Genomic DNA, 25,718 nt, shown 5'->3' with positions numbered 1-25,718 from the left:
ACCTTGCTCTTTAACCTGATGGCTTTCTTCAAGAAGTGAGGTATTAGTGGAATGGGGGAAAGGCACAGAGCAGTCCTGAGGGCCATTTGTGAAGGACAGCATCTCTCCACGACTCCGCCTGAGGGGAGATTAGGGCAAAGTAGCCGCTGCATTTGTGGTTCAGGGGTGAAGCAAATAGGTTGCAGCAAGGCTGGGCACAGTGACATAAAATCTCTTTCACCACTCTGGGACTGAGCGACCACTCGTGAGGTAGGAGGATGCATCTGCTCAGCTTGTCTGTTATCACGTTCGAGCTCCCTGGCATGTGCGTTACTATCAGAAAGCGGTTGCAGGAGATCACCCATTACCATACTCTGAGAGACTCTCGACAAAGGGGATAAGACTTGGTTCCAACCCTGTTAGTTAATATACCAGACTACTGACATGTTCTCTGACTGAATCCCAATCATTCCTAGAGGGAGTGCAGCTTGGAAGGCTTGCAACACTAACAGCACTGCCCTCAGTTCCAGAACACTGATATGCAGATTGGCCTCCATCGAACACCAAGTGCTTTGGACTGTTGTGTCCAGATAATGTCCCCCTCAACCCATCTGGGAAGTGTCCGTGGTCACTATGGCCTTGGGTTGGGGTGAAACCGTGAAACAAAAGGTCGGCCTAAAAGAATTTCCTCTGATTCCATCTACCAGGATAAGTCCTACTTGCAGCAGTTGGTGATTCGGATGAAATGCGTCAAGGGATGAGTGAGGATGGACCATTGGGACTAGAAGCCACAGCAGAAGTCTCATGTGAACTCTTGCTAGTGGAACCAGTGTGATGGCTGCTGCCATGGACCCTAGCACTTATAGAACTAATAGAGCAGGAACTTTGCCATTGGAAAGAATAACTTCCACCTGGGACCTTATCTTCTGCAATCTGTGAAGAGGAAGGGAAGCTACGCAAAGGTTGTATTCAGGCAGGCTCCTATAAACTACAGTTGTTGAGTCGGACTTAGCTGGGATTTCATAAGATTCACCATGATGCCTAGAGAAGCACAAGGATGTAGAATAAAATCTCTTGCCTGTTTTTAGTACATGCCTGGTGGGGGGGGGGGGGTGATGAACCAGTTGTCTAAATATGGAAACACTCAGAATCTGTGCAGTCTCAAGTGAGCTGTTACTGCTGCTATACACTTGGTGAACACCCAAGGGGATGTGGTGAGACTGAAAAGCAGAGCTCTGAACTGATATTAACTGACTCCGAGCTGGAAGCAGAAACCTTTTGGAGCACTTGTCCATTTTTATATGGTGAAACGTATCCTGGAAGTCTGCAGAGCACCTCCAATCATCTTTCCCTACGAAAGGGAGAATAGACTGAACCGTGATCGTCCGGAATTTTGTCTGCTGAACAAACTTGTTCAAAAAGCTGAGATCCAAAATTGGTCTCCAGTTCCCTGTCTTTTTTGGCACCAGAAAGAACCTCGAGTAGAATCCGGGTCTCATCTGCCCTGGTGGGACTTCTTGGATGACTCTTTTTTTCTAGTAGCCTTTGAATTTCCAGTGCTGCCTGATCCTTCTGACTGGATGGAACATCAGGGATTCTTCTTCCTGTTCTTGGAGTGAGAATGAAGGGAATGTAGTATCCTCTAGTAATGATCCTTAGCACCCAAGTATCTGTGGTTATTTGCTGCTAGGCTAGTGAGTACAAGATAGTCTTCCCCCGAGTGCCTTCAGAGGTAAGCAGTTGGGCTTCCCTTCAGGAGCGTTGGCAGGGTTTCCCTGAGAAAAAACCTTGGGAACCCTGATTTTGAGGGTCATTTCTGCCACAAGGTCGGCATCTTCCATTGGAGCTCCCCCCTCTGCCCAGAGGGGAGCCACTGCCAATTGTCCTAGAAAGGCCCTTGGTTTTTCTTGAACCACATTTTTCTGCTCCTCTGGTTCCTGGAATAGGAGCACTGGGAGCACAGAAACGTATGCCCACTGCAGAGTCTTTCTATCCTTTCCACACCTGGCCAAGGTTTCTCTGAATTTGGGACCAAAAAGGGATGATCCTTCAAATGGAGCACTGACGAACAAAGACTTAAATGGCTCCACAAATTCCGAGGCTCCTCCTTAGTGGGAAATTCTGTGGAGGACTCAGAAGAGGTAAGGCTTTGTGCAAGGGTATCCTGCAGCTTTGATGCTCGCTGTCCAGCCATGGAGGTTGGCAGAAGCTCTGGTCGAGAGGAGATCACAGGAAAATTGTCCGATTGGGAAGGGACTGGCTGAGAATTTGAAGAGGCTAAGGCCCTCTCCATGACCTGGAAGGCAGGCTCCCCCAAAGAGGGATGGGAGCCCAGAAATGGGAAGGACAACCTCGGTACCCTGGTCCCACTCAAGGAGACCGCCATTGATGTCAAAGCCGAGGAAGAGCTCACAAATGAGGCAGTGGAGCTATGACCCCAGGAGTTCATTGGTTCCAAAGGAACTGAGGAACTCAGGGCAGACACTGGAGCTGAAGGCATAAAATCTGCTGGCACCAGAACAGCCTGAACCAGGGAAATCAGAGTCATGGTCTCTAACACCTCAATGGAGGTTAGAGGAGGAATGTCCGGTGGAGTCCTTGGAGAGAAAGTCCCATCTCCTGAAGGGAGTGAAATCTGGGAAGAAACTGAAAGACCCCTAGCCACAAAGAGCTGATCTACTAACTTCACAACCTTGACTTCTGTCAGACTCCTAGAGGAATGAACAGAGAATGCCGAGGGGGATTCCAGTCTCTCTAAAAAGGGACTTGGAAGGTGTCCCACAAAGGGATCTATTGAGGGGGAATACCTAGCCCTGGGAACCAAAATAAATCCTGGTTCCAAAGTTACTGACAGCACTGTAGAAGGAACCAGTTCCAAAATTATGGACAGCACCATAGAAGGGACTGGCATTGATGGAGAGAGAGTCACATGAACATCCGGCGCCGTGGTGATCAGCACCGAAACCTGCTGTGCAGAACTGGTCACCACAGCTGGTGCCGACGAGGTCAGTACCATAGGTTTTTTGGCATTTAACTTTGGTTCTGCAGAGTGTGTGGGAACTGAAGATTTAGGTCTCTTGTATGCTGGAGCTGAAGGGGACGCTGGCACTGAAAGACTCCTCTTCTTTCCAAGTTAGATTTTAGAGGAAGACGTATCAGATTTGGAAGTCCTAGACTGACTGGACAAAGCCTCATCAAAAGATGTCTTAATCAGTCCTTCCAAAATAAGTTTGTTCTTCCTTTCTACGAGGGCCCAGTGACTAAAGGCTTGACACATAGAACAATCCTCTTGTAAATGCACCGAGCCCACGCAGTAGACACAAGAATGCCCATCAGAATTGGGCACTCTTCTTCAGCAATCACAACACTATTTAAACCCAGTCATCCTTTTACTTTTATCTGCCATGTTGACTAGTATAAAGTATCAATGGTCAGAAAAACACTCTGACATAGGGTTGCCACCCCTCCATTTTTTTCCCCGAACTACCCGGAAATCAAATTGATTCTCTGATATTCTGGAAAACACTGTACAAACTCTGGTATTCTGTTTCAAAAAAGGAAACATACCATCTGAGTTTGTTAAATTGGCTGATTTACTATGCGCATTCACAGAAAAACATAGTAAATTGACTGAAAGCAGGACTCAGGAACAGAAAAAGGGGGTATTCTCTGTCAGCTGATGTTATAGTGATGTCACAAAATGGGTGGAACATGAGTGAGAGAGGTCAGGAATGGGCGGGGTTACATGTGATGCGAGGGGTGTGGCCTTACTCCGGTTTTAGCCACAATGAAAGGTGGCAACCCTACTCTCACAGCTACACGCACACACTGGAAGAAGTGAGAAAAAAGTCAGAAGAGGGGAAACAGGCTACCAACAATGGTAAGCCAGAACTACAAAGAGGTAGGGTGTAAAGGGATAGAACTACCAACAATGGTAGAACACATACCACGAGGTAAGAAGGCAGAAAGTACACTCGCTCACCAAACAGGGACAGAAATATCCAACTACAACTGTAACAGAGAATAAACTACCAATGATGCTAAAAGCAATCAGAAGGTGAAAAGTTAACTGGGTAGGTAGAAAAGATTTAACTAAGTTTCAAATAAAAAATAATGAAAATACACTTAGCTCAAGAGGCAGTTTGGCTGACACATCTTATGTAGAAGAGCGGCAAATGAGATCTGAGGTACTCTAGAAAGGGGCATTCTGGGTAGGGACTTAGCTCAAGAGTTTTTGGTTCTCATGAGCTGTTATAACAGCCAAGCTGGTTCCGAGAGTCAGAAAAGAGATATTATATGCATACCCAAAGCCCAACATTCTGATTAGGGTCTGCCTTGGGTCAACTGGTGCCCTAGGCAGAAGGGCTGCACAGGGCCTCACCACCATCACCTGGTGCCCCCATCCTGGTGTATTTATACCATCCAGTTTACTGGAAAGAAAAGCTCCCCTGCAAGAACGGCACCCTAGGTGGTCGCCTATCTGGCCTATGCCTAAGGTTGGTTATGATTCTGATGCAAGAGTTGTATCCGAAAATGATTACATCTCAAATCATTGCTATCCTATACCAAGCATTACTGATAAGTGATCTTAATACCACACAGAACCAAATCAACAACCAGTATACACATATTCTGACCCTAACTAAAACACTGACAACACCCCCAAATTCTGTCCTCTTCATCCAGTAATAAATGTCTCTAAAACTTACTAATCTCCATTTGCAGATTTATACTAATCTTTCCAAACATATGAGCATCACTGCATATCTTTACATCGCGTAGTACCACTATCTATTATAACCTACAACATAAACATTTTTTGTTGCTGTTGTCTTCAAGCACTTTCTTCAAAGTACTCAACCATGATCACTGCCCATACTTAACTCATTCCCTTAATCTTGCTGTACCTTCTTGAGCTCTTTGCTACTACATCTCATCCCAAAATTCCCTCTCTGTCTTACCACACAAACTTAATAATATCAGTAAAGCATTCTTTGAATCAGATTCAGTTTTCTGGAATTCTCTTGTACCATATATATAAACTCTGTACTGACTTCCTACATGAAACAGCATCTATAACCCCAAAGCAACCTGTAAGTACTGTAGTGATAAGTGAGTCAAACCCTTACAAGTAAAACTGGAATCTGACATGCTGACTCAAGGACTTACTGATCAGTATGCAATCAATTTAAATGATGAAATTATATTTCAGATACAATATTAGTATTTAATATTTTTCATTCCCTTTCTGCTAATCCCATAGTTTTTTCCGTAAAATCATATCTCTCTCATACTCTGCTTTGCTGTCTAACTGATTATTAACTGCACAATTACCTATAATTATTTTATCACTTAAGTGCTTTTCATTTCATGCATAAAAAGGGATCATTCAAATAAGTCCAATTACCAACTCACCAAATAAACTCAACGTGGCTGAAAGGTAACCAAATGTAACAACTGAGAATTATACTTACAATCAAGAAGAAAATCTAAGGGTGGTCTCATCTCCTTTGAAAGACTAGAACTACACATGGCTATAAGGCTGAAGTGATTATTTAGCCTCATGCCCAGTGTGGCTACAATCCTTTTCACAATTTACCTAGCTTCCAAAATTCCTTATTAGGAAAAATCAATAAGTTTTATGGTGCTGTTTGCACCTCAGGGACTGCTGTGGAGTCAGCAGAAGTGGCTAAAGAATGGTAAGCCAAAATAAAGAATGACCTTTGGGGTACTCTCCATGCCTAATTAAAAATCCCTTAAGGACGCTGTGAAATAGCCTAAGGCAAAAAACAAAAAAAAACCAAAAAAAAAAAAAAAATGAACATAACAGGGGAAATTGGCTAGGCTTAAAATGACCCGCAAAGGCAGCTAATCTAGTACAACTTATGAACCTATAAATGATATTCTACCTGGTTCATAGAAAAATGGACAAAGACCAAGACCACCTAGTGAATCAGGCACTGGAGAAACCATTATAGAAACATGGAGCGAGTTTAAGATGTCAGCTTGCTCATTTTCGGGGGGGGGGGGTCTGAGCTGCAACTCAACTGACGAGAGGAGGCCAAGTGAAGTGCAGTGCAGATCAACAGGATTATTACGTGCATTTGCTCAGTCATGCACAATATGCTGCAGCTGGATTTGCAGATCTGGCAAGTGTGTGAAAGTATTCTCCCAATGAGCTGGTAATATACCCCACTTTAAGATCAAGCACACAATTTTGTAAAGTGAGCTTTCTTATTCTAACATGTGAAGCTTTTACTTTATGTCAATGGACCTATGATTATTAAGTTTAATAAACCTGTGTGTTTCTGTTCAAAGTACATTGAGAATTGTCCAATTACTTCCTGATTCCATGCCATCCAGCCTCACCTTCTGATGATGTATTATAGAGGGAAAAAACAGTTCTGTAGTGGGTTGGAATATTTTCTGTAGTCTGAGGCTGACTTTATTACAAAGTAACCACAATGCAGCACAATCAGTCAGGCAGGCAATAAAAGTGAAAGGTTACAAAAGTAAGACAGGACAGGATAATATTCTTAGTAAGGTGGATAGTGCTTAGCAAACATTGTAATAAAACAGATGTAATCCTCTGGTATTCAACAATTAATCACTTTTACAGAGAAAATTGTGAATATGTGAACAATGTACATTCTGGATTTGTCCAGAACACCAGTTACAGGAAAAAAAAATGACAGAAACTAGAGAGAGTTGTTGTTGTGTTGTGTCTTTCGGCTTTTCCCGGTCAGGGGTCGCCACAGCGGAACTCCGGTCTGCTAATGATTGGCAGTAGATTTTTACGTGCAGAGTTGCCAGCCCTGACGCGCAACCTTCAACGAAGGTACGCCCATTCACGTATGTCTCCACACAGAAGACGCTCTAGCTGAGAATCGAACAGGACAATGTCTTACTGTGAGGCGACAACGCTACCGCAGCACTACCACCACAGTACAAACTAGACAGAGTGAAAGTAGGTAAAATACTTAGCACCGCTAAACAGACATACTTCTTAACTTCTTTGACTACGAATTTTGTACAAATCCAAAAATAATGGCAGGAAAAAGGTTCAAATCAGGGACAACTTTTAAATATGGCTCCAACTAACTTAAAAAGTTAATAGAACAACAGATTTTGCACCAACACACATTTTTTGAACAATAGGAAGCATAAAACTCTGCCATTATTGACTGACTTCAATTCTCAGTGATTTATTAGAAATTCAAAACCTTTACGAGGGACAGGGCAAATCTATGAAACAAAATCAGAACCAGCTGAGAGGTTTGAACAGAAGGCAAAATGAAGTGCTCCTTTGTGGCATTAACAAATTTAAAAGTTGTTAGATACTTCATTATAACACACACTTTATATCACAATGTAGTAAACAGAAGCATAGCTGGTTCAGCTAGAGCCAATGGCACGGTGCTATGAACAAAAAAAGTGAAGTGCGCAAAAAAAAAAAAATGCTATAAGTAATCGGCTTGCTACACTTAGATCTACACACCCCAATGCAAAAAAGATGTTCCTTCTACTGACTCACCATCCAGGAGGCCAGATGCATGACACCCATCCCACATCACAGCCATTTCTTACTTCTGCACCCTACCTTAACCCTCTAACAACTTTTATATATTTTTATTTATTTTACATTTGTTGACCGGGATAGTCCGACTGGATACATGTCCATTTTCAGCGGTGGCCCGGGGAGAAAAGCTCCAAGATAATAATACACACTGAACATTTAGTAAATGCTAGTTTCAAGCAGATTACAGTCATAAGCAATACCAACATTTAGCACATATAGTACTTATTATAAAACACTTTACAAAACATAACATTATTTTCAAAGTTAAACATACATAACATTACATTCAGGTTTAAGACACACCGAGCAGCAGTTATACAATTGACCCTTCCTGAAATGGAGTGGTAGAAAAAAGTTAGAAGTAGTTGAAGGTAAGGCACCTAAGAAATAGAAAGGTCACTAGTCGGGGTTAGTGCAAGGACATAACCAATGAGTTTTGAAGTATTTCTTGAGTTTGTTTTTGAATTGAGTTAGTGAGGGTTCTAGGGTCAAGTCAGCTGGGAGTCTGTTCCATATTTTTACAACAGAGTTGGCAAACAGAGTCCCCCCAGCTGAGTAGTTGGATTTGTATGTTTGAACTAGGAGTCTAGTGGATGATCGCAGTGGCCAGGTGCTGGTATAGGGGCTAATAATATTTTTTAGTGCAGGTGTATTTTCTGGTTGGTAAAGGACTTTATGTGCCACTATTAGCTGGTTGAACTGCAGTAGGCTTGGCAGTTCAAGCCATCCTAGGCGATTTAGGTTGTGACAGTGGTGTGTCTGGTAGGCTGTGTCAGTAGCAAATTTGGCAATGTGGTTAAGTTGGAGAATAGAGGTGAGGCATAGAGAAGAGTTGATAGCAAATGGGAATGGGCAATTGCAGTTCTAGCAAGTGGGGTAAGCAAAGGTTTGATTCTGTAAAGACAGCCAAGTTTTTTATTAATGGTTTTGATAGTTTGATTGATATGTGCATCAAACTTCAGGTTATCAACTATAACACCCAGTAGTTTAGTTTGGGCTTCTGGGGAGATGATAGTGCTATTGTTAGCAGGTATGTTGAAGGCTGGCAGGGGGGTCCTGCATGTGGGGGAGAAGTGGAGCAACTTAGTTTTGTTGGGGTTTAGGATTAGATGTTGATTGGAGAGCCATTTTTCCACTGTACTGAAGGTAATTTGGGTTAATGTGAATAAAGTAGCTGGAGAGGTGTCAGAATAAATCAAGGTAGAGTCATCCGCATATTGAATGCAGCTAGCATCTGGGATGACTGAATGAAGGTCATTGATAAAGATGGAGAAAAGAAGGGGTCCTAGTATCGAGTCCTGGGGGACTCCTAATGTGATGGGTAGGCGAGATGATAGCTTGTCCTGCCATAGGACTGCCTATTGCCTGCCCTGCAGGTAGGACTGAAACCACTGGAGTGCATGGTTGTTTAAGGAGAAGGCCTTCAAGGTATTTATAAGCATTTTGTGGTCAACCATGTCAAAAGCCTTGGATAGATCTAGAGAGAGTGCTGAGGATAGTTTGTTATTATTGCGGTTGTGGTTAATGACGTTAGAGAAAGAGAGGAGGGCAAAAGTAGTACTGTGGTGAGGCTTAAAGCCATGCTGAAAGCTGGACAACAGCTTGTTGTGTGTGAGGTAGTGCATGAGCTGTATGTGTACACACTTCTCCATAATTTTAGCTAGAGGTTACAGAATAGCTATGGGTCTAAAGTTTGACAGTTCAGTGGAACTACCTCCTTTATGGAGAGGTATGACATGGGAGATTTTTCCATATAGTGGGTACAGTAGCTTCAGATATAGCTCTGCTGATCAAGACAGAGATGGGGTAGGCAATGGTGTCAGCAGCCTTTTGCAGATAGTCTGCTGGGAGGAGATCGGCAGACAGGGTGGTGGGTCTTAGTTTCTTAAGTAGGGCATGAATAAGTTGAGTAGGAACAGATTGGAAGGTAAAGTATGTTTGGGTACTGGGTGTGGCTACATTAGAATTAGAGCCATTGGGAGAGAGTTGACTGGATAGTCTCTGTGAAGAAGCTGTTGAAGTTATTAGCAATGTCTACTGGGGATTTTTGTTGGGAAGCTGAAGGGGGTGGAGTAGTTTGTTTATTCCTGCCCAGAACTTTTGAGGTTTGTTTTCGTGTTTTTGCAGTAGATGGTAGTAGTGGTTCTTTTTGTCTAAGGTTATGGATTTTTGGTGTCATTTCTTAGCTGTCTGAATCTTAGTTGATCAAGTGGGGTTTTTGTTTTTCGGTAGGTGGCCCATGCTTTGTTTCTGAATGAAATTTTGGTTTTGGTATCTTTAGAAAGCCAAGGTGCAATATTAACTTTGGTTCTAATAGAGTGGCTGGGAGCATTGGAGTTAAGAATAGCAAGGAATTTGGTGTTAAAGTATGCTACTGCTTCATCTAGGGAGAGACTGTTTAGTACTGACCAGTTGCATGCCTTAAGTTCATTTTGAAACTTGGTGAGAATAAAATTCTTGTCTCTTAATGTTCTATAGGTGGGTTGGTAGGAGCAGTCTACTTTGGGCTTGATTACATAGGTGAGACAGTGGTCACTTAGGTCATCAGACAAAGTGCCTGATTTATAGGATTGAAGATGGGTATTGATGAGTATCCAGTCTAGGGTACTTTCCTTGTTATTGGGTTTTCCTGTCCTGGTGGGGGAGGTTATGACTGGAGTAAATCCATACAGGTTTATGTGGGTTGTGGGGTTTCACAAGAGCAAGTGTTCCAGTCAATGTTGAAATCCCCAAGAACAATTTTTTTCTTGGGGGTGGTTATTGGATAACCAATATAAGAAGTCTTCTAAGGTTTCTGTGTTCCTCCCTGGGGGAATGTAGACACAGACAATGTTTACATTTCTGTTTTTGTTAATTTGTAGTTTTGAGATAAGAATTTCAGCATTATTGAACTGGGGTGGTTGTTGGGTGTCTATGCTGACAGGGTAGACTTGTAAAGTATGGCTACCCCACCACCCTTTCTGGTGGTACGGTCTAGTCGAAACATACTATACCTTGGTGGCAGAATCTCATGGTCCTTGGTGGCAGGCTTCAGACACGTTTCTGTTAGGCATAATATATCTGGGGAACGAACAGCTAAGAGGGCATGCAGGTGCTGAGTTTTGTTATTTATGCTCCTAATGTTTAGATGGCAGGCCAGCAGTGAGCTAGGAGGTCTATTTGTAGGGAGCTATGGAGGTAGGCGATATAGTAGGGGGATTAGGGCCAACAGGTGGGGATGGACCAGGGTTTGGGTGGATGTCGCCATCCTTTGTGAGGTTGTGGTGTATCTCGAGTATGAGTTTTAAGATTTTGAAAAAAGTTTTGTAATAGTGTCTAGTTTTATGACTAATGTAACTAGGTCTAATAAGATGGTAGTATTTAGGGGTTAAGGAGATAAGCATGAGGGGAGTGTGTAAGGGTGCATTATTATCGGTTGTAGATGGGATGGATGCATGGCATTTAGGGTAGTGGAAACCTAGGTGATCCTGATATTCATAGGCTGTTAGGAGATATGGGATGAGTAAAAGGGTTAGAAGTAGAGTTAATAAACTATTTTGGGTGATAGCACACCTACTGAATGGTATTTGACACTTAGGCAAAAGGAATAGTAGAGTTGGAGGACTGGTGGTATGTTGAGAGTGCTGCTGTTGAGTGACAAGTTGTTACTGATTGGTTTAAAAAAGTGGGGTGTGGTCTAGCACCAATAAATGTAGCAGCACCAGGGGTGGGAGGGGTGCGAAGCAAGCCCGAGCAAAGCGAGGGCAAGCGGAGCAGGGATGAACCAATGCCTGTACTAAGTTGTAGCAGTTTAACCTGTATGAGGAAAGGGGGGGGGGAGAAGGCAGTAGGAGTGGTTAGAGGAATACCTTGATTGACTGACACCACACCAGAGGTAAGTTGAATGTAAGGGGCCTACAATCTGCACTCAGCACTGTCATGTTACTTGCACTCAGCACTTTAATTTTACTTATGTTTAGCAGGAAAGACAGACCAACAGTATACAACTCTGAGGATTATTACAAGGGTTACTTGTTCAAATGTCAGACAAGTAAGTAAAACTTTCAACAGGAATCTGTGTCTTGAGCATTAGAAAGCCAGAAAGGTATAAATTATACCTGTAAAACTTAGGGTCACAGAGAGACAAATGTAAGAGTCAGTGTACTTTATTTACAGGGGAAGGAGGCAAACACTCAACACTCAAATAGAAAAGAGCCCTATGGTTGACCAAAATGGTGACTTGCTTAATTACACAGCACTGTAAGAGAAAGCTGAACAAATGCTTTTTGTGTGTGTAACCTACTCTGATTAAATGCTGGGAGAAACTATTTTGCTGTGTTTTCCAATTGCAACCCTGTAGACACCATTATTCAGGAGCTGCAGTTTGTTAGTGTAGGTAAATGTGAAGTTCAACTAGGAAAAGAGAAAAGCAGAGATTCTAGGGTAAGCATTAAGGCAGCAACAGGCAGTTATTTTATAATAGTACATTCAGAAAGTTTTTTTTTTTGGGGGGGGTACAGTAGCACACTTCAGAATGGATTAAGATTGATAGCTAAGAAACCTTAGCAAGAGAGCAATGCAATAAACAAAACACTTGTCAGATTTTAAAGATATACAAGTAAAACTAAATCAATGGATCACAACTGTAAAACTTTTACTTAAAAAAAAAAATTCTTGTTTTAAACTGTAGCAAACACTTGCTACAATTTATACCCTATGGTTAGATTTATATATATATATATATATATATATATATATATATATATATATATATATATCTGGTTCCCCTTTATATGACTGAAACTACAAAAGCCAGAAAAGTCAAAAGCCTGAAAATACAAAAAATACATATACTGACTTTAAACAACAGAAACCATATTAATTTTCACTAAGTAGAAGCACCCCCACACCCCCTGCTACTTAAATATACCAACTCTGAGATTGCATTTAGTGTACTGAAGTACAATCCTGGAGTTGATATATTTAAGTAGCGGGGGTGTGGGGGGCACAGCCCCCAACATGGGGCGGTGCATGGGGGCTTGCCCCCCTGCTTATACTTAGTGGAAATTAATATGGTTTCTGTTGTTTACAGTCAGTATATGTATTTTTTGTGTTTTCAGGCTTTTGTGTTTCTGGCTTTTAACTTTTCAGGCTTTTGTTTTCAGGCTTATGTTAATTCAGTCATATGAAGGGGAACCATATATATATATATATATATATATATATATATATATATATATATATGTATGTATGTATATGTGTGTGTGTATTTATTTTAACTTTTAAACGGTAGCAAACTGTTTGCTACAGCTGCAATGCAGTAAGCAGTTGCTACAGTTTAGACCATACAAGAAGCACTAAAGCATTCAAGTTTGACTGCAAATGCAATACCGGCTTTTTAAAGAGCGATCGAGATTGGCTGATTGTGCCACCTCCCTCTCTGCCAATAATTTGCTATTGGGACAGTTGTCCCTTCTCCCTACCCTAGCTACACTACTGGTAGTAAATAGTTGTCGACTACTGAATGGGCACTTTACTGCAGCTTCATTTTCACAGATGTGCAAATTAAGCCAAATGTTTTCCTTTTAGCACTAATTCCTTCTGGTATAATAGACACACACACAATGTTCAGTAGGTCTGTCATTGAGGTGATTCACACAGCAATATTTTTTCTGCCTAAAACCCATTGGTAAACAATGATTTTTTTACATCTGTTTTATTACGCTGTTTGCCAAGCACTGTACAACGTACCAAGAATCTTATCCTGTTTCATCCTATTTTTGTTTCCTTTCACTTGAATACAGCCATGTTTATTAATATATTGTCTGAGCAACTGATTCTGCTGTGATCTGGTTTCTTTGTAATAAAATCCACTGCAGACTACAGAAAACATGCCAATCCACTAAAGAACTGTTGATACCTAATTTTACGAGCTTGTCTACAATGCCCAAGTGGGGTTTGTATTGAATGTTTTGGCCAGGTGGAGGCAGACAGTATACATTGTTTTGCCCTCTTCCATTGCCTAATGACCTCTTTCAGTTGAGTGGGTATGACCTGCCATGATGAAACCAAACAATGTTGGACCCAGATTCTGAAGGCTTCCTATGCAATTATTTACCATATCCATGATAATTCCTTCCAAGGCTTCACTTACAAAACTAGTCATGCTTATGGGTCTGTAGTTTCCTGGATCTGTGGGTGGCCCACCATGCGTAGAGGGATAACAGTTGCAAGTCCTTCATTCATTTGGCATGAAACCTGTTTGGACTCTATGGTTAAATAATAATTCTAGTCGGCCCAAAAAGTAATGTTTCACGCAATTAAGAAGGCATCCTGAGATATTATCAGGGCCATCAATATAGTGGTTTTGGCCTTGGAAAGTGCATTGAGGACCTGTTCCATAGTGACAGTTGGGGGAGTTATGGTTAGGGGAATTTTCTTGAGAGGAGTCTGGAGAGAAGACAGGGTAAAACTGGAGGTAAATTTAATATCCAGTAGATTTGTATTTACTCCAGCTCATTAGGTGGCTCCATTTAAAATTAGTTTATCACATTGTTGTATATTGCTTTTGAGGTTGCGGACATATCTTAAGAATGCTCTGAGACTGTCATTAGCCTATGAGGCTACATTTAACTCAAATTTGGCTTTGGTATACTTAATTAGTCTCCTGAGCTGCTTATTTAGTTTGATGAGAGTTTTCGTAACTTTACTGGGCATTACATTTTCTAATTTTGGCCATGATTTTCTTCACTTTGTTATACAACCTACTGATGTTGGGATTCCACCATGGTGGCATGTTTTTGAGTTTGTCCAATGCTTATTTTGGGTAGGTACTGCTGCCTCTATGCAACCCTATATATGATTGTAAAGGGTTTTTGTGATTAATTCTGCATAGGCAGAGGTGTTCCCTGGATTGGGGGGGGGGGGGTTAAAATTTTGTCAGGGTGTCATTAATAGCAGGAAATTTTACTTGGAATAATTCCTAAGAGTTTCAGGATTAGCTTAGTGTCAAGAGGTCTTATCTGTATTTTGAAAGAAACGGCCTTATAGTCTGATATGACTAGCAAGGCTGTTGCACTCGGTGGTAGGGGGGGTGCAACATTGCCCCAAACTGGTGAGGACTAGGTCAAAGATGTTAGCACCCCTAGTGGTCATACAGACTAGATGGTCCAGCGTATTCATACTGACAAAGTCCAGGAAACTTGGCGAACACCATGGGGTTATGCTGATTCCAAAAAGCAGGGCTCTAAAGTGAAAGTGACTGGCTCCTAGGCAGAAGCATAGAAACCTTCTGGATACTCTGGCAATCTTGATGTGAAGGTAAGCATCCTGGTGGTCAGTTGAGTACAACCAATCATTTGCATGTAGACAAGTCGGCATCGTCTGCACCATGACCATCCTGAATCAGGACTTTTTCACATACTGATTGAGATTGCTTATGTCTAAATATGGGCCTGAGGCCCTCGTTTTTCTTCAGAACCAAAGAGAGTCTAGAATAATAACCTGACCCTGGCTGGTCTGAAGTGACCTCTGATGGTTCTTTTCCAAAGCTTCTCGCTTGTGGGGCAGTATATCTGGGAAAGGCCTTCTTTGACAGGATGTGGAGAAAAAGGTATGTAATAGCCTATGATAGTACCCTTCTGACACAAGATTCCTGTGTGATGGCCATCCACAAGGATAGGTAGAGGGGGAAAAGTGGCCCATGACTGCCTCCAATGGATAGCAGTTGGGCAGCCCTTCCGGGATGGTTAGACTGCCTGTCAGAGAAGGACCCCAGATGTTCCTGGCTCTGTGGCCCTCCACAGCCCCTGGGTATAAATCCATTAAAGTGACACCCTCTGTCATACCCACCCTGCTGGAGGTGGACTAAAAGGGTTGACATCGGGATTTTCCAAACCATATGGAGTTAAACCCTGATTCTGTATTTTGTTATAAGATTGCTGGGAGTCTTAAATTTAATGCCTATGGCAGAGTCTTCATATCTTCTTCATAGCTACCTCTGCATTCTCTCTCTGACTTATGGACTAAACTAGTAAGATTCATAACGGGCGTTTCTAAAGGATGCTTTGAAATAATCATCAAAGATGAAAGCCAGACTAGTTACCTCATGGTAACTCCTGTGTCTGCCACTTTATGTAAAAGTTGTATGGAGAGAGACTGGTATTATTAAACAAAGTGCTTGGGATGGTTTCTAGCTGTTTTGTAGAGTCAGTAGTGGGTGGCCTTTGCAGTGAGGGCAATGTTTGTTTTGCAGTCTCTCTGAAATTGGATGATATGAGTGGTATAATTCAAAGCTTGCAAACCAAATGTGGCTGAAGCATACTCCCGCTTACCCATCCTGTCCACTGGCCTAGACTCCTTGTTGGGTGAATGGACGGTGGCTGCATCATCTGTCATCTTTTTCTTGGTAGCCATTGCCACAATGATGAAAATCCAAAAGGTCCCACTCTCTGGGTACTGAAGAAACATAGAAAAAAAAAGGAAATCCACTGCAGTAAACTGCATTCGATAACAATCCAACAAGCAACGTTCTGGTATTTATTAAAACAAATATCCACTTCCAAGTTTAAAACCTGTTTTGTATAAAAAAACATTTAATGTTGCATTAATAGTTTGAACATTGTTCAGTATTTATTTGAGTTTATTCTTATTTTTATTGGCTGGCTGTGTCATATGATGTATGTGAGTTACTATTTAAATGTGATGTTTTAATTTTTTGAAAGCAATGAGGAAGGGGAAACCGGAAAACTCTGCTGTTTTAGAAATGGATATTTGTTTTAATAAATCATAGAACGTTTCTGCTGTTTGTTTACTAAAGAATCGTGTCAGGTTTTCTTGGTATGCTCAAAGAAGAATCACGCTCTTGCCATGCCCTTCTGAAGGTCAAGCTGATGAGGCAGTCTGCCAGATGGACCACAAAAGAAGCAGAGAGGACTGAATTGTATGCCTCAAAAAGGACCTGCTCACCCTGAGAGGTTGGCTATATGGACCAATTTCCCCTCTAGCTCACGAGTTACAAGATTTCAGTGAAGTTGAGGTCCTCCGGAGGGAACTGCGGGAATCACTCTCTATCCTTTGAGTCAGAATCTGAAGTGACTGACTCATCTTGGGAATCGATGTGTCTTCTCTTACACCTCCTCTTGCTGAAAGCCTCAGATGATGGTGACTCTGGCGAATCTGAGTTGGCAGAGCACTGGTCTTGTGCTTGGGCAGCTCTTTTGAGGACACAGGTTCAGCTATGACACTGAGAAGTATGAGAGCTTGAGACAAAGATGGAAGGGTGTCCAAGGGAGGGGCCAACACCTGTGATGTAGCTCTTTGAGGAGAGGCTATGATCCTCCTCATAACCTCAAAGACTGAACCAACATCTGCCTGATCAAGAGAGACCCCCCATCAAATGTTAGCACTGGCCCTTCCATACAAGAGATAGATACAACGGCATCCTTGTCAAACCATTCCAGGTACCACCAGTGAGGACTGATCAGAGGAGTGAATCAGCACCATAGCCTTGAAGGCCAACTCCAACACTGAAACCAGAACCATGCAAGATGAATTTGAGGAAGGCACCAAAGTGTTGACATAAAGGGGCCAGTTCATAGGCCAACTGAAATCCAAAGGTTTCAGAGTTGATTGGCTCAACTCAAAAGATGCCAGAACCAAAGAGATAGTATCCAGGTTGGATGTCGGCCCTGATTTCATTGGGTCTGAAGGCCAAACCTGGGAAACGGCCAGTAAGGGGGATGAGGGACCAATCCAAGACTGCTCTTCCATATCTGCAGCAAACATCCCTGAAACTGCACTTTGTGTGTGTGTGTGTGTGTGTGTGTGTGTGTGTGTGTATGTACGCGTGTGCACATGCACCTGAATATCGAGCCTAGATAAGTGATTACCAGCTGGCTGACTGCAAAGCCATTAGGGCACTTTGGTCAATCAGACTGATCTTCTGGTAACATAGTATCAGCATGAGACTGCGCAACTATGGAGAACACAGCATTAGTATATAAAGATGTAGGGGTGCCACAGACAAAAACGTTTTGTAAAGTTTGCACTTCAGGGTGCATAGCTTCATGTTAAATAAAATTCCATTGATAACTTGTCGTATAATCATGTATACATAAAAATATAACTTACTTACCTGCTATTAGCATTCATTTTTTTTTTACTTACCAATTTGGGAAGACTTCGTTTGGAAAATACTCTGCGTGGACAGCATAGATGAAGGTGCCCCGAACACCAGCTCCTCATGTTCAACCACTCTACAGTGCGGGATGGCGGAGGTCCATCCTCTCTGTGAAGCAGTATCAGTTGTTTCTGCACTCGCACTGCTGTGTTCTCCAACATTCTTTCCAACTGAAACAGAAGCATATCAGTTCACAGATCACAAGAAGCGGACAGTGTAAGAATATGTATGGTAAGTCATCAAAAAAAATTGGTAGCCTTACTTGAGAACAGATATTTATATTCGATATACTACTTTGTTTACATTCATCACTGGAACATGGGTTTGATCAGAATTTGAGTACCTGACTTTACCAGTCAAATCATTTGCCCAAAATCACAAAGTATGAAAGTATATGGTGTGGGACGCATACTGGTATGACACATTCATTCACATTGTTATACTAGTATTTGTTTGTGCATGTGTAAACAGGTTGTCACTAAACGGCCTGAATTATATATCAGATTTGAGATTTCTGTGCATACTAAATTCAAGTCAATATTAATTTTTGAAAATATCTGTTTCTCCAGTATTTGTCTGCAGGTTTCCATCTATATGCTCCTTGCCCACTTCCAATCCCCTACCCAAAGGAAAATACATTTAGTCTAGATGGCATCTCCCGCCACTTTTTTCTGCTGAAGCCTAAATATATCAGCAGCAATATTTGTGGTGTAGAGGGATAAAGCCCTGACTGCAAACCAGCTGGCTAAGGATGACTCGAGCAATGAGCCAATGATAGGTCACTCATCCTTGGAGAGGGAGGCAGCAGACTCGTTTACTGTACTCACAACCAGCAGTGAAGTTCCCAGCAGCTACTAAGTCAGGCGTGTGCACACCAAGCAACACATATAGCAGATAGACCCAGCTACAACAGAAGCGTGTATGTTTGGGACAGATATTCATCTGCTCCTGACAGTTATGTGGATGTGTGGTGATTAGAATACACCATAAAAAACACCCACTGCCTATGACTGTGAGTATGTCAATCTCTCCTCAGGTGGCTTGTACCTCTAAAACTAGACACTCAATGAGGAGGTCTCTGATGAGGCAAATATTTAATAAAGATCAAGGATCACCCAAAGGGTGATTTGCACTGTAAGCAACTAGTGTTGGAAGAACAAATAGGCAGTCGTCTTGAGGTGATGACAGCCAGGATGGGGTGCAGGCAAAAAGCATCTAAAATAAATATGTATGCAATATATGTATTCTTTATGACCACAGCTTGTATTAACGACTTACAACCTGAGGAGTCACCAGCAAGGACCAAGCTGACACAATATACTGATGCCTACACCCCCAAAAACCATATTTAGAATCAACCTTTCCCCACACCACACAATCTCCAACTCTTACTCATCAACATATCAGTCCAACCTCCAATGACGCCCTTCCTTCTTTTCTCTACTTTACAAATATCAGCTCCCTACTGCAGGTTTGAGATCTGTAACTGCAAGCCTTGGGTTGCAGGGAACAAATAGTAATAGAAAAGAAGAACAAATGTCATAACTCACTGCTCTCCTTTTAAATCATTTTTATAACCCCCCCTGCACGACTGCTACTTGTATATACTAATTCCAAGATCACTGCACCTAGAATAAACTTAAAGGGAAACACGCTGACATACAACAATCTCAAACTAGGACATAATTTCTTCAGCTTTGCTCATCTAATCTTGTTGTTTTGGGATTCATAGTTATGACTCTTGGATATTAAAATGGCTACCATACAAGCTTCCTACTTTAAGTGGCTCTCACATAAGCAAGCTTCTGTCAAACAGTTAAAGTATAAACGGACTTGTAGTTATAGTTACATCCTTCAATGCACCAACGTCCTACAGAGGTCCATTCTCACTCACACCTTGATTCATAGTTTTTTAGCCCTTATATTTTGCATACGGATAATCAAGGAGAGGCCAAACAAGGATATGTTGGGACATTTACAGGTTCCCTTATCCATGCTGGACAGAAGGTGGTAAACTGGGTGTAAATTTGTGGTTTCCCATGCATTTGTCCAAATGACATTTGAACAGAGTAAGAGAAATACTTTGCTTTATGTGCAGCGGAAGACTGTTCCATCGTACCTGGTGCTGTTATCGCCCATCTGAGGCTCATTATTTTCATGCAGATGCATATCCAGTACTCAAAGAAATAGTGAGCATAAAGCCTGTTAGTAAGACGTCATCTCTCTGTGCATGATGAGGTCATTATATAACTGCATTAATTGACTGATTAATTTATGTCTGTGTACTGATTAGTTGGAATGTCTTTTTGTGATGTATAAAAGACAGTATGTATATCATTGCTGTATTAATCACTGAGCAACAGTTTTATCTCGAATGCTTTGCTGTAGTAAACCTGTTTTTTTACATCATACATTGTTTGTTTCCGAGTTCCTCTTATTCGTGATTTCAAGAGCACTAACAGAGCAGTACGGTCCAAAAAGATTAATTAAGTCAAGAAATCAAAATTAAATGTAAAAGAAGTCTGACCATTACAAGAATGACTTTTTAAATAGAGGATCAAAAAGGATTTGGGATGTGGAAGGAAACTGGTACAATATTCAAATAAAGATATACTTTTATGTTTTTTTTAAATACACACATTTTTTCTACACTTTCTTGTCATAGTTCTTGCATTTTCTTTTCATTTCACAAGTACAGGAAAATTATATCATTGTCTCCCGCATGTTCGTACAGGGTCTATATTACGAAATCGAACGATAAAAAGAGCAAACACTCTTTTATCGAACACAAAAAGTTGAAAGCACAGAACAGCGATTTGTTTTCCCAGGGAAAAAAAAAATTACTTTGCAGTTTTCGGGACTTTGCCATTTCCTCCACTGTGGTGCGATCTTGGAGTTGGTATATTTAAGTGGGGGGGGGGGGCTTAGGGGGCGAAGTCCCCCACTTTATTTTGTGTTTGGATTTTTGTTTTTGCGGAGCAGAAATGTTTTTTCCCTGGAAAAAAATCACTTTTCCGTGTGTTCGACATTTACTGCTTTCGGTTTTTAGTGTTCAATAAAAGAGCATTCACTCCTTTTATCGTTCGAAGTCGTGATATAGACCTGTTCGTACAAGTGCGTCATGAGCCTTCAGAACTAAGATTAAGGCATATTAAATCTACAGCAAAGTCAAAATCCTCTGAACTATAAATTCTAGTAATGAACTCTATATACAATGCCATTCCCTGCAAAAAGATCCTCTGTAAGGATTTCAACAAATACATCAGAAATCACTGCATTTACTTTACAGCAAATTAAAGCCAATGAATAATTTTTGTAAAACATCTCAACAAAAACTGTGCATGAAAGTATGACTAAGCAGTTTTATCCAGCATCATTATTAATTTATTCAGCTTTGTTTACAAGGTTAGCTACACTGAGTTTTGTTAGTTTTATCCATAATACGGTGACATTCAATACAATCAAGAACAGAACTAATGGAAATTAATTACATTTATACATTATGCTACTTTCCACTTTGTTTGGTCTTCTTCAAATATGGGTTATTTCATCTCTTTACCTTAAAGTTAAACCTGATCCACTGAACCTGAAACAGTCCCAAAATATCTCCCACACAGACGTCTTCACCTCTGGACTCACTCAACTATCAGAACCTATTCTGTGGATGCACAACCTTGGGGTAAGTTAAAAGACTTTGTGCACTCCATCTCATTTCATGGACTGAGTTTAATGGCTCATGTTTTAGTTGAAAGAAAAGCAATGTCACAAAAATGCTTCTTCAGAAGTTTATTTTATTTTATTGTATTTATTCTTTGTTGTCAAGGTTAGTGCCACTAGGTCTGGTGCCTATTTTTAGGGGAAATCTAAAGTGGTATTTTATACTGACCAGGGCACTGAGAAAATTCTCCTAATCTTTTTCCGGTTTGCAGACGCTGCTGGAGAGACAATATGAAAAGTGAAGTCGGATATGAACATGATGGAAGACCAACCTGTTACTCCTGTACTTAACTTGGTGGATGCAATTCAGGTTGAAAGCAATAAAAGATGGTGTCTTGATAACAGAGAGGCAATGTGGGGGTTTACAAAATTCAGAACTGTTGCAATTAATGGCTGCTGAGGAACACAAAAATGATGTTGCTTTATCTTGGAGTGATGCTTCCTAACAGAAATTGCTACTGAAAAGAAAATACACAAAATATATCTGTGGATAATGAAGGCTGCAAAACAATAAAAAAGCAATGTCGATGACTTTGCAAGAAACACGATTTGCTAAAATGCCACAGAATCTGGTCAGCATAGTGATAATACTAATGTGAAAATAGGGAGGGATAAGCTTTACCAGGAAGCTTGTTTTCTATGCAGCATCTGAAGGTGCTCATGAAGGAGCAAAAGAGGAAAGTGTAAAGGGCGCGACCGTAAGAAATGAATTGAAGAAAATTGCAAAAAATGGACAGGTATCTAGTGTCAAACAATCTGATAAAGCCACTAGGCTTTGTTGTGCCACAAATGCATTCCATAATGCATACTGCAAATAAGTAATTTCTAGATGTAACGTTTGAAACTTCAATTATTACCACGCTTTGTAGCAGAATTTAGTAATAAACTGAATGAGAACTATGGGAGTCATCATTATCATGCCATCAATCATTTTTGCATGTTGCCAGAAAAAAATGCTTTTGTAGTTCATGACTAATAACATGAGGAAAAAAAATAATGGAAGCAATATATGGAATGGGGTGGGGAGTTATTAGTTATTTTCTGTTTTAAAGACTGAAATTTATGTCATGGGTTCCTATTATTTAATCGGAAATGCTGTTTGTTGAACCGTTCTGACTGAAATTACATTACAGTAGGGATCAGGAAATTTGCCCTTTCCCCGCTGTATGCAATCTGGGAGTTGGTATATATAATTAGTGGGGGGTTCGATGAACAGCATTTCCAATGAAATGCTGTTCGATAATGTGCCCGTTCGATGAAATAGTACAGACCCACAGCAAAGTACAAGTGGGAAAAACATGAGTGAAAAATTTAAATCTAATGTTGTGCATTCAGATAAAATTAAAAAATAAATAAAATGATACTATCATTTGAAATGTACACTGAAGATATTTAGTAGAAAATAATTTTGGCATTCTGGCTTCAGAGAGAGAAGTAGAGAATCTGGGACAAAATAAGAGAAAAGGGGGAAATAAAACAAAAGGAAAACAATGGAAAAATGTTAAAAAGAAAGTCTGGGAAAGAACAAGAGGAAAGAGAGGAAATATAACAGTAAGCCTGGTAAAAGAAAACCAAGGAAACATAAAATAAAACTGCAGGCATAATGTTCATATTGCAGCAATGCATATAACAGCATGAAAAATTAACTTAGAAAGCGGGTTATCCTAACAGTGTGAACAAGTACTGTGCAATATAATACATTTAATACATGTAAAAGTTATTACAGACAGAAAGAGAGAATTATAAACAGTTTTATGTGGAGGAGAACTAGTATGGACATCTGGACGTAATAAATAGTGTGGGGTATGCAGAGTAATTAAAAAATGCTAAAATCCTTGTCTTACTGGTAATTACAAGGAGGAGATGTGCCTGTGGATATTAAAACAAGGAGTGGTCCCATGTGAATTACAAAACTGCTTAGGCATATAATCACAAGAAGTGCCTAAAAGTTTTGGCTGGACAGTCTATGGATGAAAGGAAAGGACAGTTAGGTAATTACAATAAACTGATCATTGCTATGGCTTGGTGGGGGGGGGGGGGGTGTCATGTCTGACAGCCACAAGTTCAAATACATTACTGCACAGACTTGTTTGTTCGGTTTCATAACAACTTATCATCAGAGTGGTACAAAGAAGGTAATCTTTAAGCAGGTTAGAGAGGGAAGTCTATGCATGATCTAGTTTGTTTATGGGCAGTGCCCATATCTGTGAACAAGTTGAAATCAGTTCCTTAGGTCATGACTCTTTTCACTTTCTTCACAATTACTTTATCAGAAATGTGCACAGAACGTGGTTACTGTGTTTTGGAGACAGACTAAATATGAAAGTAGTGTGAAATTACACAATTCATGCAAAACAATCATTGATATAACAAATGTGGTGGAGAGGGGGGCATGAAGAATCACCCAAAAACAAAGTACTGAAATCCATTAGTGTGGTTTCTGTTTCTTTCACTTTATTCACAGCCAGAGATGTACAAAAAAAAGTGGCTATCATTTTGGGGGTATTGGTGAGGAGGTATGCTGTACATGAAAACACAGCACATGATAGTTATACTATCACCCGTTATTAAAAAGAAATTATATATATATATATATATATATAGTTTTCTTTCAGGCAGTGCATGCATATCTAACTGCAGCAAGTTGTAATACATCACTCTGCCCATTATGTTGTTCATTGTTTTTCCAGTGGCAAACCAGAACTGTAGAGAAAATTGTACAGTTTAATATTTTGGGACAGCTGATGTATGAAAGCAAAAGGCAGTTATGGTATGCCTTCTAAATAGTTATTGATATGGTCTGAAATACCTCAGAACAATGTGGCCATTATATTTATTTGATGACTACAGTCAAAAGTGGTGTACTGTCTCAGGAGGAGGGGGCATTCCACAGGGACAACATGTGCAAAAGGAGCTGAAACTAGTGGATGCATTTTTAGAAACACCACAAAGACATGACCCTATTCTTTGGTATGAGAGCTGTTACTTTCTAACTTCACAGCTTCAGTAATGAGGATGTCTTTAGATTTGGTTCACAGTAAACATACACGAATTTTACTTTTTCTCACAAAAGACAAATACTATACATCCTCCCCTTCCTTATTACTGCTCTTTGTGTAGCTCTTGTGTTCTTCCTTTGCCCTATCTGCCTACACACACTACAGCCAAAAACTACTGATTGTTTCTCGAGCTCACTCGCCTACACCATGCGGTGCAGCCCTGCTCCGTTCGCACTCGCTACCACTCAGGCTCACTCCACTCCCCCACCCTACCCCCATTCCCACCCACCTGTTACAATTTCCTTTATACCATCCACTCCCTCCCCTTCCTTTCCCAATCAGCCAATAACAAACAACTTCCTCCCACATTATTACTTTACATCACTTCCTTCACTATCATCTACTTACAAACAACTTCATGCCTAAATAGACATTCTGCACTTTAACCCCTATAATACTATGCCCCATCTAAAACCCCACTACACCTATCAAAATATGCAACACCATATCATTACCACCACACTCCTCTGTCTCCTCTCTGCCCTCACCTCTTATTACATACAACTTTACTACCCATTTTCATGCTCTCCTACCTCCAACTATGAAACCCTTTCAACAAGATCCTTTTTTAATATCTCCCCTGCCCATTTTTAACCTCTCCACCCCATTTTCATAAACTGCCAAGACCTCAAATTCCCCCACCTTCTTACAAACCTAAACCCAAGTTAGACATATTGCTTCATTATATTACTTTACTCTCTATCCTCAACAGCAACTTACTTGTATCTGGGGACATCCACCCCAACCCTGGCCCCTCACCCACTCAAGATAATCACACATCCACTCCCTCCTGAAATACCCTTAACCAGCCTCATACAATAAACTCATGCTTACCCAAGCACATGACAATATACTCTCTAAATATTCAAAGCCTAACTAACAAAATCACAGAGTTCCATTCCTGGATAGCCCATACAACTCCTCACATCCTCTCCTTATCTGAAACCTGGCTTAAGCCACACATCACCAATACTGAATTTCTCCCACCAGGCTATAATATCTATCGGTCTGACAGAATTCCAAGAAAAGGGGGTGGTGTAGCCATTCTCCATTCTAATACCCTTAACCTATCAGCTTTTCCCACACCCATCCCTAACTTTCACCAAGCAGAACTTATCATCCTTAATTGCACCTTAATGTTCACAAGAAATTGGCCATTGCTTCCATCTACATCCCTCCTGGGAATAATTTGTCCACCTTAGAGAATATCCTTAACTGGATTTCC

The 25,718-nt window shown here is 40.9% G+C and overlaps 1 protein-coding gene across 1 annotated transcript in view; it reads right to left on the bottom strand.

The window, feature by feature from the left end:
- PNPLA7 (patatin like phospholipase domain containing 7) overlaps positions 1-25,718 on the bottom strand; it is a gene marked incomplete in the record, with an annotated part of 4,152,928 nt that overhangs the window by 1,271,620 nt on the left and 2,855,590 nt on the right. The window contains 1 exon segment of the mRNA XM_044064320.1: positions 17,705-17,887. Within this exon segment, the coding sequence (XP_043920255.1) occupies positions 17,705-17,887 (183 nt within the window).

Source organism: Protopterus annectens, chromosome 2.part2 (genome assembly GCF_019279795.1).
Source record: "Protopterus annectens isolate FY-2018-M chromosome 2.part2, PAN1.0, whole genome shotgun sequence".
Taxonomy (NCBI): Eukaryota; Metazoa; Chordata; order Ceratodontiformes; family Protopteridae; genus Protopterus; species Protopterus annectens.
Note: the sequence above shows the minus strand (reverse complement) of the source record. Positions and strands in the feature narration are given on the sequence as shown.